This window comes from Cololabis saira, chromosome 7 (assembly GCF_033807715.1).
Source record: "Cololabis saira isolate AMF1-May2022 chromosome 7, fColSai1.1, whole genome shotgun sequence".
NCBI lineage: Eukaryota > Metazoa > Chordata > Actinopteri > Beloniformes > Belonidae > Cololabis > Cololabis saira.
In genome coordinates, this window is record NC_084593.1 from 26,761,264 (window position 1) to 26,777,748 (window position 16,485).

Below are 16,485 nucleotides of genomic sequence, written 5' to 3' on the forward strand. Positions count from 1 at the left end.
GTCAGGAACTGAAGACAGCCAGCGATTGATGCTATTACATATTAACTATTCTTATTTCTGACATGTTAAAAAAAACCTGACAATAAATTAGTTAGATTGACCCAGACAGGCAGCAGTCCAGTTAACCTAGTGCCTTTCTTAAAGAGAAAAAATTGTATTTTCAGAAAAATAACTTCTGAACTTCACCAGAACCTTTTTTTGGAATGACACACCCATTAAAACCAAATCCACATAAACACTATGAAATGAATATGCAATTGTGGCTCACATTTAAGTTGGGTTCTGCCTGGAAATGAATCTCAACCCTCTGCATGTTTGTAAGGGTTGTCTCTTTGTTTGTGTGTTTGTTTACACTTTGATTCTCTGCAGTCTTAGTGTGTGATGGCCATAAAAGGAGGAAGGCGCTCTAAACCATGTGGCAAGTGTGCACACAGTGGGCAGCATGCAGTGGCACAGCTCAGCACTCAGGCAGATGGTTTTAATTATTTCATTTCTGAACCGGAATAGAGACGGAAGGATCTGGGAAGGGGGCAGTGGCCTGGGGGTTAAAGGTTTAAGTTGTCACCTCCCCAACCCCCAAGCACAGCACATGCTCTACACACACACACACACACACACACACACACACACACACACACACACACACACACACACACACACACACACACACACACACACACACACACACACACACACACACACACACTATATTTAATCAGGCAGTAAGCCATAAAGCAGATGGCCTGTGATTTGCCTGTTGTGTTATAAAAAAGAAAAGTCTCACTCATTCACTCCCCAGCCCTTTAAGACTACTCGTGTACACCCGTGAATGTCCACAGCCTGGGACTGCATAAATAGACCAGGATGATGACAGGGCCTGGTTTTTCTTCGAGTCAGCCAAAAGTGTTTCTGAGGAAATACATTTGGCATTTCTTCCACTTACACTAATTATATGGTTGGGTTTAAACACACAAACCTATATGTGAAGATATACTGGATACAGACGAGAAACCTAACAATGAAATGACGCTAAACATGCTTATTATTGTCTGAGTGAACACCCAACTAAAACTGTCCAAGCGCCTTTCAATCAAAAGTAACATGCTTGCAGCTCTCTAATGTTTTTGTGTGACTGAGGTTGAGTGTGACACAGTTAAATAAACCCATACGAGTCTTTCATGACAGAATACAAAAAGGAGAAATAAAAAAAAACCCAACTTTGCCATATTTGACTTGCTGGCAAGTGATAACAGATCTGAAGTGCAAAAACTCTACAAGCCTTAGTCATTAACGAGTAGGTCATAACACAAGCAGCACTATCTGACCTGAAGCAACTACAGCTTAAGATGGATTAATTCACTGTAATAGCATTAGCTGGTGAGCCTTTAAAGTTGTCTATCTGGATCTACCTTAATACAGACACAGACATCTCTGGAATCCACACCCATCCAACCACAAAAAAAAAAAAAAAGAAAGAGAGACACACACACACCCACACAGATATCATCTTGTGTGGAGCAATAGCGCCCCCAATGGAAGTTCACACAACAGACAGACAGACAGGGATATATGGCTGGAAAAGAAGAGGCACAGAGAAAAGAAGCAAATAGAAAAAAATTACAGTATCTGTAAGAGAAACTATGAGCACAGGGCTGGAGAGAAGACTTTTATTTTCTAATGAGCTATGATTTTATCGCTATCACACAGCTGCCTAGTGTGAGACATCAGGCTACCCAGGCTTATCCCGTTTCATCCTCTCATATGTCATGGCTTTCTCCTCCTCTTAACTCCTTTCTTAAGAAACAACAACAGCAACACAGCCTAATCCGGAGCCGAGCCATCTGCTGTCCTACTCCTCTCCATTGCTTACCCTCCCCCATGCCTCCCTTGTTCTCTGTGTGGAGCTCGAGCACTCCTACTGGCAGTTCTCACACCAGCAGAGTCACATGATTAAAAACACACCCATTACAAGCAAAGAACCACAGACACCCTTTTACAGACACTACTGACACCTAGCTGCAGAAAAAAGGCATAGTAACTTTCCAAAGATGGGTTTCTGATAGCCAGAAAGAGGATGCATTGTAGGATGCATGACAAATGTAATTGCAGCAAAAATCCCATTTCAAGTACAGACAGGGAGTCTGACCTTTTGGATACAACATCAAATTACTGCTTGGAATGCTGAATCTACTGTTTCCACACTTCATGACAGCTTAATGACAAAAAGCAAAAGGATGGAGTGATTTAATACGTGAAATATGCAACAAGAAATAATCATCAAAAGATTCTCAGAAGAAAGATCCATTCACAGCAACAACTTGCTTAAAACATGTCACAATGAAGCTGCTGAGGGTCTGACTCTCACAAGAATGACAAGGCCACAAACTGCAAATACACACTGACCTTCTGATGTTTAACAAACAACTGGGATGTAATATTTACAGAGTTGAAAACTGAGAGAAACATTCAGGGCATTCATGAGATAGTAAAGGAATGTGTGCAGATAGGAGAGTGATTAAAGGTACAAAATGGGAGCCAGGAAGATGTAAATGTGCTGAAGAGAAGCTGAAAAAATGACGACATTTGTCAAAAACTTCTCAGTGTGAGGGTTCATGCAAATGCAGAACAAAGACCAGGTGTGTATATGCCAGATTTGTATGTGGTTGAATTCAAATTGGGGAACTGAATGACTCCAGGGTACAGTCAAATAAGCCACCTGTATGTAAATATTGTACAAATTCTTCATTTTTTAAACAGAGATACAATTATCCCAGCTAGGGCCCCAGTGCTTTTAAGTTCCCTTTACAAGAATTGACCAATAGGGAGAAGAAAAAAAAAAAAAAAAGAGGGGGAGATGGAATAAAAACAAGAAAAGGAGAAACGGGAAAGGGGGTGCCAGCTGGAAAGCTTACCAACAGGACAAGGGCCAAAATAACTTTTTTGCAAGAGTTTCCCCACATAGACACACACACACACACACACAAACACTCAAGTAAACAAAACGTTTCTCCCAAAACATGGATAAAGCAAAACAGAAACTGTAGCAAGAAAAGAGTCATCATTAGCGACACATGCACACGCACGCACACATACATACACACACACACAGTGCAGTGAAGTTTGAGAAAATTTGGACTGTGGAACTGCAGAATCTCTGGAGAACTCGAGCGGAGCCAGAGAGGAGGAATGCAGGGAAAGTAGGTCACAGCCTGTGAAGAGACGTTTTCAGAGTCTAAATGTGTATCTGCAGGGCTGGATTTGAGCGCTCACTGTGTGCACGAGGGATGTGACTGACCACGGGTGTGTGTTAGAAGGGGAAGTATGCTACAAGCGTTTTACAGTATAAGAGCAACACATAGAAGAGTGAGACGTATCAATTTGTTAATAATGAGATTTAGTTTTTTTTCCACCAATTCTCTTTTATGAGGGAAAAAATCCTCCAACATCCAGAGGCATAAAGATCTCATCCATCTTCTAGCAGATGTCTTGCTTGTCCTCACTTTATGAAAAGCTTCTTTGTTAACTTGCCTACTTAAAATCAAGTCATCAACATTAGATTAACTCTGGTCCATAAATATTTAAAGGCACACTGTATCTTTTACACACACAAACAACTAGGACACAGATGTGTGGACTCGGACTGCCCCCAACTGGAATCTGGGAGAAATACATAGTGAGAGATGTGGAGTGAGTCTCTGCCAGCAACACACACATCGCCCACTTTACTAGGTAGATCTGGTATACCTAATAGAGTGGTGAGTGTATGTGGCCTGTGAGTGTACAGGTAAAAAGATATGATCCAGCAGTCATGACCTGCGTTGATATCAAGGAGCTGGTTCCTCTTTTGTTTTTCCTCCTTCTCCTTCTCTGCCTTTTCCCTTGCCAGTTTGGCCCTCTTTATCTTCTCCTCAGACTCCTTCCTCTTCTGGTTCTCTTTCACCGCTTGCTGCAGGTAGGAGAGTGAGAATCAAAACTATAAGAGAGTACTTAGTACTTGGCGGTTGATATGTTAATGTTCAGTATGAAAGTCATTCTTTGAAAAAGAGATTTATACTGAATGTCAAGGACATCTGTGTACGCAAACAAAACTTCCAAGACACCGAAAAACGGTTGTCATCTCCAACAAAGTTATTTCAAGGAGAAGGCACCCCCTTCCCCAAATGGCACACACAGTTATTGTATAAACTAACAATATTAGTGGAATCAGTAGCCATTATTATGTCAATAAAAACAGGTGTAGAGTCAGCTGCTTTTTCTCATCATGGTTTGACACATGCCATTTATTTATTGGTTTATTTATCTGAGGCCAGAGTGTTTAGAAGGTACTGAAAATGTGATCACAATTAACTTTGTTCTTTTGGATGGAAAACAGGATCATTACGAACCTGGAACATGTTTTTAAAGTTGTTGAGGTCTCCAAAGAACTCTTCCACTGATATTTTTCTTGGATTGAAGACAAAATAGTCCCCCAGGTCAAGGTACTGCTTCTCCATATTCTTATGCATCAGGTCGAGCTTCTCAAAATGTTCCTGGGCGTGGCTCACAAAACTGTGAAGACATGCTGTCAAGGTGCATAGAACCAATTTCAATTTTTAACAAGTCACGAAAATACACTTTTTAAATGAAAACTATAGCTTTGGAAAGTAATAATGTTAAATGACTGAATTAAGAGGATATAGACATCTTCTCCACAAAGAGGTCATTGTCGTTTTGTGGAGGAGGGAACGTTTCCAGGTCTTTCTGTAAGCTCTTGATCTGACGGCCCATCTGCTCGAGATTCTTCTGAATCGTCTCTGCAGAAACTGCCACAAACAAGGAAAATGTTAAAACTGCTGTGCTTGCATTCAAGGTACATAAAAGGAGGACACGGAAGTACAAATAAAGACTTTAACCTGATGCAGAAGATACACACATTGTATGCTTATATGCAGACTTAATTTGTGTGGGTTGTGGCTGTATAGCTGAGTAACTACTGCTCATTAGATACTGTCTTTGCAGACTTAGACCAGGCACTTTTCTTAATGGGGATTTTTTTATGTCCATCCATCCATTATCTATACCCGCTTTATCCTTTGCAGGGTCACAGGGGTCTGCTGGAGCCTATCCAGCTCATTTCAGGTGAGAGGCAGGGGTTACACCCTGGACAGGTCACCAGTCCATCACAGGGCCACATATAAACACACAACCATGCACACTCGCATTCACACCTACGGGCAATTTAGAATCACCAATTAACCTAATATGCATGTTTTTGGACTGTGGGAGGAAGCCGGAGTACCCAGAGGAAACCCACGCAAGCACGGGGAGAACATGCAAACTCCACACAGAAAGACCCTGCTGGGCCTGGGAGTCAAACCGGGGACCTTCTTGCTGTGAGGCAAGAGTGCTAACCACTAAGCCGCCGTGCTGCCCGATTTTTTTATGTCTAAAATCTTATTTCCAGGGTTAAATAGGTTAAAGTAAGATTAAAAGTGGGTTACATCCTCATTTGAAACAATGTGAGCTTGCTGTATCAGTAACATGCATGTATTATTTGACCAGATGTAATGAGAAAAGATATGATAGAGAGAAACAGATTACATTAGGGTCTAGATGCCCAGTCTACCTCTGCTGGCCTTTTCCACATGTATGAGCTCATCAGGGAAGCTCATGACTTCAGGATACTGCTCCTGGCACAAATCAGCAAGAAAGTGGAGGAGCGTCTGTTTCAGATCAGCTGATTTGGTGTCACGCAGCTGATGGAAAGAGGAATTGATTTTGAGAAGGAAATATAGAAGTTATAATTAAACAGTATATATCTATATCTGTATCTATATCTTTAATACTTCCCAAATGTAACTATGAAGGTTAACCGTTGAGTGTGTACCTATATTGCAACCCATTATTTTAAAAACACATAAAATATTAAATATTTAAAAACAACTACTGTAATATAGTTTTAATGAAGAAGGGAATGTGAAGTCATGAGTATCATTGTTATGTGTACATTGTACCTAAAGCTAAAACTGTAAAAGGCATTTTGGAAAAACTTACATATTTTAGTCTAGCTGGACATGTTAATAAAACTGAATGCAACTTCCTAACAAAATATAAAAAATGGAACATGTTTTTGTGCAGCATATATATCAAATCCTAGTTATCTTTAGCAGTTGTTACTTTAATGTTCGTAATTGTAATCACACTCCAGGAATACTATCACTTATGCAGACTTCTTTTTATATTGTTTATAACTAATGTAGTTTTTATTGTGTCACATGGCGATACGTCACCTTGCAGAGGTACGATATGGAGAAGCCGAAAGCCATTCCATTGCGGGAGCCAGAGTTCATATAGTTCCCAACTAGGAGGATGATCTGCAGCAGCTTAGCGAAGGTGTCACTTTTTCTGAGCTCCTCACAGGCTGCCGTCACTGATACCACATCTGGCTTTATGTTATTTAGCTGCTCCTCAAATTGCAGCCTGAACAAGATGGCCTGAAGCCTTGGCGTTAGTCGCTTCACACTGGATATCTGGTGGAACAAAAGAGGGGTGTTATTGAGATCCATTCCTGGTATGGCTGTTGCTTCACAGAAAATGAGTGTGGGCATGCAGACAGATGTGAATGAATGAATGGGATTTTATCCATTACTCAGTTCCACAGTTCAACAAAGTACTATGTGTTTAACAGCATGGGGATAATCTGTGTCTAATATGCCAACAGTGGTGGAAACATCTCAGCATATTTTACACCTCAATTAATGTCACACAAGTTGAGCAACTAAGATATATTGTTTAACTGACTCAAAAGCTGACTAAGGACATTTGTGGACCTTTTTTTTGTTATTTATTCTGTAATTAGACAAATAAAATATCTGGAATTGATACAAAGTACAACAAGTTGGAACTGAGAGCCTGCAACACGCAGTCAAAGGGATAGAAGCAAAATGAGAAAAAATGACATCAAAGTTCCTTATAAATGTTTACATTAAGGAGCTGCTTTAGATTAAACTAAACTGAAAGCCATCATGTTAAGTCTCTATGCATTATATCACCATAACCAAAATACTTTGGGGTACAGTTGTTTTATTTCTTGTATTGTTTTGCTTTTTCATATACATACGATTGGCCATTGTCTGCCAGTTTCTTATCCGCCTGTATTTATTTAGGTTTTCTTACCACCACTCCAAATTGCTCAGACTCGGCCAAATCATCATATTCATCCTTCATCTCTCCCAGAACGCTCAGCTGATCTGCTGCAGGCAGTTGCTTGATTAGGTTCTAAGTTGTAGAAAGAAAAAGATATTCATAATTGGAAAGAGATGACATTCATGAGTCCCAAGCGAGTCTTGACCAAGACACGGTGGGCACAAAGCAGAGACTGATACAAAGAAATCGTTTGGTGGATTATTCCATCTATTAGATGTGTGCATATTGTAACTTTAAATGTCAGATATCATTATATTATCCTTCTTGTAAAAGAAAGTACATTTATCAAGAGACTTCCTTGTAAATAAATGTCCAACAAAATTAAATGGAATTAGATGCTAAGCGAAGATGAATGTTTGTGCGTGGGGAGAAATTTCCAGTCGGAAACTGACAAGTCCACTCCATATACTGTTTCCCATAATGCAACGGGTCATAACAACAAGAGTTATCCAACACTAGGTGACACATGCCCTACAAAGGCTAAGGGACGATCATGCGCTATGACTGCTGCCCTGTTAAAGTGTATCCCTGGTGGTACACAAACAAATGTCTAAACAAACATGTTTTTCTTTGATTGTGAACATTAACAACATTTTATGGCCACAGGAATGAGGAATTTTGTCGTTCTCTCATCAAGTATTTTCCTTAGAGTAAAGACACATTTTTGAAACAAATGGGCAAGAGAGCTACAGAGGTTTGAAAAGAAATATTTTTGAAATTGATACATTCTTTTTGTTTTGCTTTAGGTGACTGTGTTTGCTGTGTGTTCATATTTTTTCAGAAGACTGAATTCTCAAATATTTACCATCTCAACTCTGCATCCCTTCTGAACCAAAATGTTCACTATATATATTATTTCATAGAATAATATTCATATGATCTTTTCTATAGTATAATACCAATTGGAATCACATTGATGGCAATTCTTCCCTAAGACGGCGGTGGTATTGATGCAGGCCTGGAACTGTGCAGCAGTACCAATTTAATATCCAACTTCCACGTTGATGCCAACATGGAAGTAAGAAAAAATGCAGTTCCTTAATTGCTGGGTGCTGGCAGCAAAAGGGAGTCAATCTCTATTGCCTCCCACATTAAAAAAAAAACGCACCTTATTACAGGAGAAATAAAGATGAACAGATTCGTACCATGTTAGGTGAATTTCAGTACATTTATTTCTAATACAAGGCTAGCCTTTTTGATGACAGTAGGCTCAGTTAAGGGCTAACAATCATCACTTCCTCATCAGTCATCATCATGTTAGCCAGTTTACTGAAGCAATCAGCAATTTACACTAACACAGTATTGTCTACACAAAGCAGTTATTCCCAATTTTGTCACTGAAACAGCTTCTGAAACGTTATACACCACTCTGAATGTTGGCAAGCTTCTTTGCAGCTCCTCCAGCGTGGATTGGCTGAAGGAGCTGGTAGCCGTAGCTATCTTTGATTGACATATGGTGGGTGAGTTCCAGTGGACTTCCTGGGTAACATGCCGCTGGTCCAGTACGGGGAAAAAGAGGCTTCCAAATCGCTCTTTCGAAAACCTATGGGTGATGTCACAAATACGTTGTCCACTTATTTCTACAGTGTCTGAGCAGTAACAGCGGTTCGATATCTATGACAAAAAACAGTCAGTGTTTTGGCCATCCACGAATACCATAGCATAATATGTTTTTAATTTATAAAAGGCAACTTTAAGTAACTAAATTACCAAAGAATCAAAAACATTCAAAAATAAAATCTAATGTAACATATATATCGGAGAATGGGTGCTTGAGGGTTCATGGGAATTTGCCCAACCAGTCTACATGTGTTTTGTGGATCTGGAGAAGGCATTTGACCGTGTCCCTCGTGTCATTCTGTGGGGGGTGCTGAGTGAGTATGGAGTCCGGGGCCCTCTATTAAGGGCTGTCCGGTCTCTGTATGATCGGAGCAGGAGTTTGGTTCGCATTGCCGGCAGTAAGTCAGACTTATTCCCGGTGCATGTTGGACTCCGGCAGGGCTGCCCTTTGTCACCAGTCCTGTTCATAATCTTTATGGAAAGGATTTCTAGGCGTAGCCAGGGGCCGGAGGGGATCCGGTTTGGGAACCTCAGGATTTCATCTCTGCTCTTTTGTAGATTTTGTCCTGTTGGCTTCATCGGACCGGGACCTTCAGCATATGTTGGGGCGGTTTGAGGCGAGGTGCAACGCAGCAGGGATGAGAATCAGCACCTCCAAGACCGAGGCCATGGTTCTCCACCGGGAAAGGGTGGCATGCCTTCTCCAGGTGGGGGGGGGAGTCCTGCCTCAGGTGGAGGAGTTCAAGTATCTCGGGATCTTGTTCACGAGTGAGGGAACGATGGAGCGTGAGATTGACAGACGGATCGGTGCAGCGTCCGCAGTTATGCGGTCGATGTACCGGACCGTCGTGGTGAAGAAGGAGCTGAGTCGAAACTCTCGATTTACCGGTCAATCTATGCACCTACCCTCACCTATGGTCATGAACTTTGGGTAATGAACGAAAGAACAATCGGCCGAGATGAGTTTTCTCCACAGGATGGCTGGACGCTCCCTTAGAGATAGGGTGAGGAGTTGGGTCACCCGGGAGGAGCTCGGAGTCGAGCCGCTACTCCTTCACATTGAGAGGAGTCAGCTGAGGTGGCTTGGGCATCTGTACCGGATCCTCCTGGACGCCTCCCTAGGGAGGTGTTCCAGGCATGTCCCACCGGGAGGAGAACCCGGGGAAGACCCAGGACAAGCTGGAGAGACTATGTCTCTCGGCTGGCCTGGGAACGCCTCGGACTCCCCTCGGAAGAGCTGGAGTGAAGGAAGTCTGGGCATTCCTGTTGAGGCTGCTGCCCTCGCGACCCGGTAAGGGCTGAGCAGAACAAAATGGATGGATGGATGGATGGAACATATATATATTTTTTTTTTTCTAAAAATATGCTAAAATTGACCTGGCAATTAAATAATTATTCTTTTAAAACATTGCTTTTCTAAAAAACGCATGGTACTTTTGAAATCCAGACCTTCGTTTGTCTTAATTTCTCCTTTCTGAAATACATGAATTAAAAAAGAAAAGGAAAAAAAGGAAAGACATCTATGAAGTTTTTCAAGTCAGTAAAGGATCTTGATGTCACTGAGAACCTCTAACACTATTCTCAGTGTCGCTTGGAGTTTTTATTTTTCTTTCATCATCTTTATTCTAGTGCAACTTGCTGGCTCTCTCGTTAATAATGCACTGCACTATGGGCTCATTTTAATTCATAATTAGCCAGTACTTGAAAATAGCAGTTAATTTGCTGTCAGCCACACTTTCAATTAAATGATAGTTCAAGTCCCCACAAATAAATGTACAATAATGGAGTAAGTGCACTGTTGCCAAGTGGAGAATCAAACCACAGACTAAACAATCACCAACTTTCATGATGTGCCATTAGGAGAATGCACACACACATGCACCTCCGTCCCTCATTGCACTTGCATCAGACATGCAAACGTTTTTGCTTTGTTCAGAAACCAGAACATGTTTGTCCTTTGTAGGTTATAGATCAAGCTCACGCTGTTTATATTCACTCAAGAAAAGGCCCAAACGAACATTTATCTGATGTACTGTGGATGATAAAGACCAACTTAGCAGAGGGCAACAAACAAACAGACACACACGTCAGTATTCTGGGATAACATGCATAAATAGCTCACACAGGACCTTTTCTATACATCACCAAGGCAGATCTGAACTTGGTACCTGAATCAAGGATTCTGTAAGGATCTTCTCGTTGACCTGCAGGACCGCATTCTTGATCTCCTCATAAGGTAGACGAAATGATCCCAGGAAAATTGCTGTATAAGCAACACACAAAATTCATCAAGACTTTTTTTTCCCCTAAATTTTAGTGAATGAATTTACTAAATATGCTCATAAGGAATGCCACTCATATGGAGCCATCAGTGCAGGTGTCTTACAGAGATTTTGTGAAGACTTTGAATCAAGAATCTTCAGTTCCTTCACTTTCTTCTTCGTTTGCTGCTTCTTTTCATCTCCACCGTCCTGCTCTTTTTTTGCTGGAGAGATGGAGACAGAAAAGTGGGGGACAGTGGTAGAATTAAGAGGGAAAAAAAAAAGGAGAGAAGGTAGACAATGTCAAAATAGTTTTAGTCATTACTTGGTAACATCAAGAGACTTGTGTGCTTGGATGAGAACAAAAATAATAATAAAAAAAGTTGGAAAACGGTGAAAGCTTTTTAAATACACTAAAGTAGATTAGACAGAGGGCCTATGTGATGGATATAAAAACTGACAGACTTGGCACGGCCTTTGCTTTTCTCACTCATGCCCAACTGTATGATGTCACCGAGGTGTTAGATTATTCTATCAGCAGCTTTTGTAACACTGAACTGACATGAAATGGCTGCAAAACTTGTGTACTTAGTGGATGTGAACTTTTTAAATACGGGCAGACATTTGCTAACTTTAGGGCATTTAAAAATGGCATTCAACTTATGCATGTGCTTACACACTCTACTTTATCGCACAGTCAACAGAGGCACTTTACATTAACGTGCTTCGACAAGGTCAGGATTGTGACTGTAAGGATGTGTCAGCGTGTGGGGGTGGATGTGCACCAGATGAGAATTAAAAGTGAAAGAGCAATCACGTGGGTTTGACCATTTGACAGCTCACTGTATTCAGGCACATTAGGCCCAAGGTCAGCAGAGTTCTGGATGTCCCAGTTGTTCTTTTGCTCTCATCAATATCATCTGTCATGATACAACCTGAACAGACTCTGCTGTAAACATATCAACCACAAAACTGACCTTTGTTCAAAATTACAGTTCAGTATGACCTTTTAGTCATAACCTTCAACCATTTGTGTATTTGGAAGAATGGTAAACAAACTCAGCCGAGTGTTGAACTCTCTTCTTCTGTATCTGGTTTAAGCTTTATCTAAATGCAAGACTCATCAGCCTCCCTATCACTTTTTCCTTGCCTTATCTTTGAAAAGGAAAGACAGGAGCACAGAAAAATTGTAAATATTAAAGCAAAGAAAAAAATGTTGCTTTGCCATGTAGAGAACGAGTGGGGTCTCAAAGTGAGAATAGTTTATAGTTCCAGGAGAAGAAAAAAAATGGTAATAAACATCAAAGTCTAAAATTAAGGTTTCACAACAACTGAAATAACTGCAACCTTAGTAAACCATGATGTGGAGTAATCATAGTTATACCCTTGTACAGCATTATCAGCTGCGGCTAAAGTTTATGTAACCTCCAGCTTTATGTAACGAGTATGCAGGATTAATTCTTTACTTCCTGGCTCCAGTTTGTTCGACGAGTGAAACGGGTCTCATTCAAACAGCAGCATTGTACGCAGTCACCACACACTCAGCACTCAACAGCATAACAACTCATCCATTATTCTGCTGACACTTCCATACGTCTTGTCAAACAGTACTTTGTCTCCATGAGAGATGCCAGTCAGTTGGACAATCTGCTAACGAGCCGTTGCTTCTAATTAGAGCCTGATCTCACCGTTTAAATCCACACACAGACAACACAGGACAGTCAGTGAACTGAGGCCTTAAGTATAAACGGCTCCAACTCCAGTACCAGCTTGAGCACGATGACACTACCGTCAGGATGCAGACCATCATTTACACTAACCATTTACCTTAAAAGGTTTTAATACACGTATAAGTATAACCCGTGCTTCATTACCACAAATAGAACCATTGTGTGTCCACAGCTCCGTATAGTCCCTGCTGAGACACAGGAAAGCAAAGCAGGAAGCCAGCCATGACACACACAGGATAGGAAACTCCATCATTACATCTGAGAGGAAACAACATTACCATCTTTGCAACAACGCAAACATCTAGTCACAGCTGCAAGGTTCAAAACAAAGGAAGCAGAAAGCCCTACATATACAACTTCAAATGGTATCAAAACACCACCTAAAATAATCTACTCCTGCAAGACAGAGAAAAATATAATACTGAAATTAATAACAATGTCTATAGCCATGTGTATTCATAGCACAAACTTCAATCCTTTAATACCTACAAATATGCATCAGAAAACCTGAAAAATGAGTACATATGCAGCAGCACAGATGAACATCTAATCTGGATAGCGTATAATCTTTTAGAGTGGAAATCCAGTTAGTGTAGGACAGGACTAGTGACCTAGAAGCATCACTCTGGGTCGATGTGTGTTTGTGTGTGTGAACACGTCTGCCATATGGAGTTAGTGAGTAAGCAAGCTTACAGCACTACATTGCCAGCTGCTCACTAACCAATAGAATTGACTGAAGCGACGTTGACATCATAGCTGATTCATAAAATGGGGTCTGGTGTGCAGATTGTAAAATGGCTGCTCAGTGGTTTCCACATGTAAGGCCAGTTTATTTTCATTTATGAGCCAATGGCACCTCTAGTGGTGACTATGGAGAACTGCATCCCCACAGAGTTAGTCACTGCGGGGGAGGAAAGGAGATGACGAGGCAGACCATGCTGGTGTGACTGGATGCGCACACTCATGCAAAACAAACACAGCCAGACACACTTGTGGAGTGCCGACATCCCAACATCGACATGTTTAAACATTTCAGCCTTCTTTTCTTTTTTTAATCATATATTTACACACAAAGGGTCCTGAAACAAACACCCGTCTCAAACACACGCACATGCATTTCTTTTCCTGGAACACCTCCCCCTCGTCTCCCCAACAGCTGCTTGGCACCGAGATGATGAGAAACAAAGGGTTGGTGTGTGTGTGTGTGTGTGTGTGCACGCACGCCAGCACATGTGTGTGTGTCATGACAAGAAATTCTTTCTGACTTCTGTTTTTAATTAAGAGCAGAGACCCCCCAAAAAATATCAAAGTTGGAAACGGGAGGAAGTGAAGGAGGGGTCAACAGAATCACGAGGAGCTAAGGCATGCTGAGGTCTTTTTTTTTTTAGTTTGTAACCAAGTATCTTTGTGCGTCTGTCTGCACAAAGAGGAGTCTGTTTATCAGTCAGCAGACCTGAGTGTGTCCTTCATCCCCCTCCTATTCCTCCACTTCTTTTCCCTCACTCCTTAAAAGGAGAAAATGAGTGGCCGAGGTGGTGAAGTGAAGCCAGACTTAGAAAAAGAAGGTAAAAAAGAGAGAATATGTTGTTAAGAACAGGGAGGAAAAGAAGAAAAAAGAGAGAACCACTTTGATCTGACCTCAGGCTGAACTACAGCCACAACTCAGAATAGTTTCAGGCTTCCATCACAAAGTATAATAATCTTCTCTTTACTAATACTTCTTCAGTCCTGTCATGCAGCCTATTCATCCTCTCATCACCACTCCCTGTCTGTGGAGCTACAGTTTATTTTTGACCCACTAAAAGCTTTCAGATGATGGACTCTATTGTACATCATAGCACAGAGAATTTTCCGCAGGCCCTCTGGTGGCGCGATAGGAGAAAAGCACAATATTAACTTTATATAACTCCAAACTAACTTTTTCCATTTGGCATTCCAGGGCTGATGAAAGTCTAAAGAGGCAGAGCGGAGGGGGAGATTTAGTTTCAACATCAGTATCTCTGGACTGAACATTTTGGACATTTTTGCTGAATAGACTCAAACGTAGTAGCTGCATAAACACCCACATATTTTTAGGTAAACTTAAGAGGAACATCTTATGTTTTGGCTCAGGAAAGTTTACTGAGGGTATGAAACTATTATTGCTGGACAGAATTAGATACAAACTGAGAAGAATAAGAAGAAGGGGGGCACATGGTTCTTTGTTTAAAGTAAACAGAAGGCCAAAACCGTGGCAGACAGAAGGACAGCTGTTGCGTTGGTCCTTTTAAACTTTAAATGTCCAACATTTTGTCATTCTCTATATAGTGCGTGTTACATTGTAAGAGTGTTTGACAGAGGAAGAATAAGGGGGTTTCCAGAGTAACCTCCAGTCTGAAAGAGCCCCTTCATCCTGTTTTTCACTGTGAAAGGAAATGAGGAGAAAAGATTCCTAGCTGTGTGTATGTGTGTGCGTGCGTGCACACGCCATCGTGTGAAAAGGACCAGATGGCAGGGTGCGGCCGTGGGGAGGGGGGACGGGGGCAGGATGTGGGAGGGCCAGGATACAGGGGGAGGGCATGTGGGAGGGGTTTAAGACCTGCTCACTTGCGCACCCCTGGCGCATGAACGTTGTAACTGCAGCTGAAATATTGAAACAAATATTAGGACACTAGATTTGCTTTTAAAAATCATTTTTAATGTATACTATTTAAATCTAAATATCTAGAATAATCTAAAAAAAAAAATCTATAAAATCTCATTGATTCATTTTCACAGAAATATTCAGTATTAACCTGGTGGCTCCAACAGACTTTTAAGAAAGAAAATAAAAAAGCAGCAGAGCTCTACACTTCTGGATTTGCACTAAAGTATCAAAAAAGTTTATTTACTTTTTTCTTAGTATCTTGCTAGTCTGCCGTGCTTTTATAAATGTCCATTTTTTGTCATTTAATGTTCTTATATGGATAACTGAAGCACATTTGTTCATATTTAGTAAAACATTAAACGGATTAAGTTCTTGTTAATGTTGCCACTTTTCCATATTACATTCTAATATCAGATTATCTAAATATCCAGACAAGATACAACTTTGATACATTTTGAGTAACTGACTCAACCATTATTAAAACAAATTAATGAAAGATTGTCTAAGTTTACCTCTTGATTTATACTTTCACAATCCAAATAAAAAAATAAATCAAAATTGATCTTTCACTATTTTTCAAATTTAAATTAAATTTTAACTTTACATTAAAATTAATGTATTGTGACTTGGAGCAAGGAGTGTGAAAGTGTGACTCTATCAGTGAGGCCACGGTTCATGTGTGGAGTCACAGTGCCCTCCACTGGTGGAGCTGGTGAACTGTTGCTGACTGACAACACTTGCAGACCGTGTACATCGGGATACACTCGTTATTACCTCCATGCAACATCACACTAAACATTCAAGTAGCGTGTTAGTTGTTGAGCAAAGTAAAGAGAAGAAGGTTAAAACAAAAAAAAAGGTACTGCCTACATTTATGATACTGTGGGCTGTACAAAAGGTGCATGGCATGGTCAACGACTCTTTGTGTGGAGAGGAGTGTGTGTGTGTGCCTGTATGTGTGTTAGTGTTGTTCTCTCAGGGCCAATGTGACCCCTTCACTGCTCTTCTGGCCATGAAGGTCTTCAGCGATGACGCACCCATGGCACATTACCGCATCACTGATGAGACAGACACACACACACACTTGCACAAGTACGTTGCCCGCATTGCTGATAAGGTGCGC

The 16,485-nt window shown here is 41.0% G+C and overlaps 1 protein-coding gene across 1 annotated transcript in view; it reads right to left on the reverse strand.

Moving 5' to 3' along the window:
• The window catches only part of LOC133447359 (protein diaphanous homolog 1-like), a 92,836-nt gene that overhangs the window by 10,790 nt on the left and 65,561 nt on the right, over nucleotides 1-16,485 (reverse strand). The window contains exons 18-25 of the mRNA XM_061726032.1: nucleotides 11,132-11,230; nucleotides 10,914-11,008; nucleotides 7,156-7,257; nucleotides 6,270-6,509; nucleotides 5,606-5,735; nucleotides 4,677-4,802; nucleotides 4,386-4,549; nucleotides 3,814-3,946 (exon numbers count right to left, since the gene is read on the reverse strand). Coding sequence (XP_061582016.1) covers nucleotides 3,814-3,946; nucleotides 4,386-4,549; nucleotides 4,677-4,802; nucleotides 5,606-5,735; nucleotides 6,270-6,509; nucleotides 7,156-7,257; nucleotides 10,914-11,008; nucleotides 11,132-11,230 — 1,089 coding nt within the window. The remainder of the gene's footprint in view (nucleotides 1-3,813; nucleotides 3,947-4,385; nucleotides 4,550-4,676; nucleotides 4,803-5,605; nucleotides 5,736-6,269; nucleotides 6,510-7,155; nucleotides 7,258-10,913; nucleotides 11,009-11,131; nucleotides 11,231-16,485) is intronic.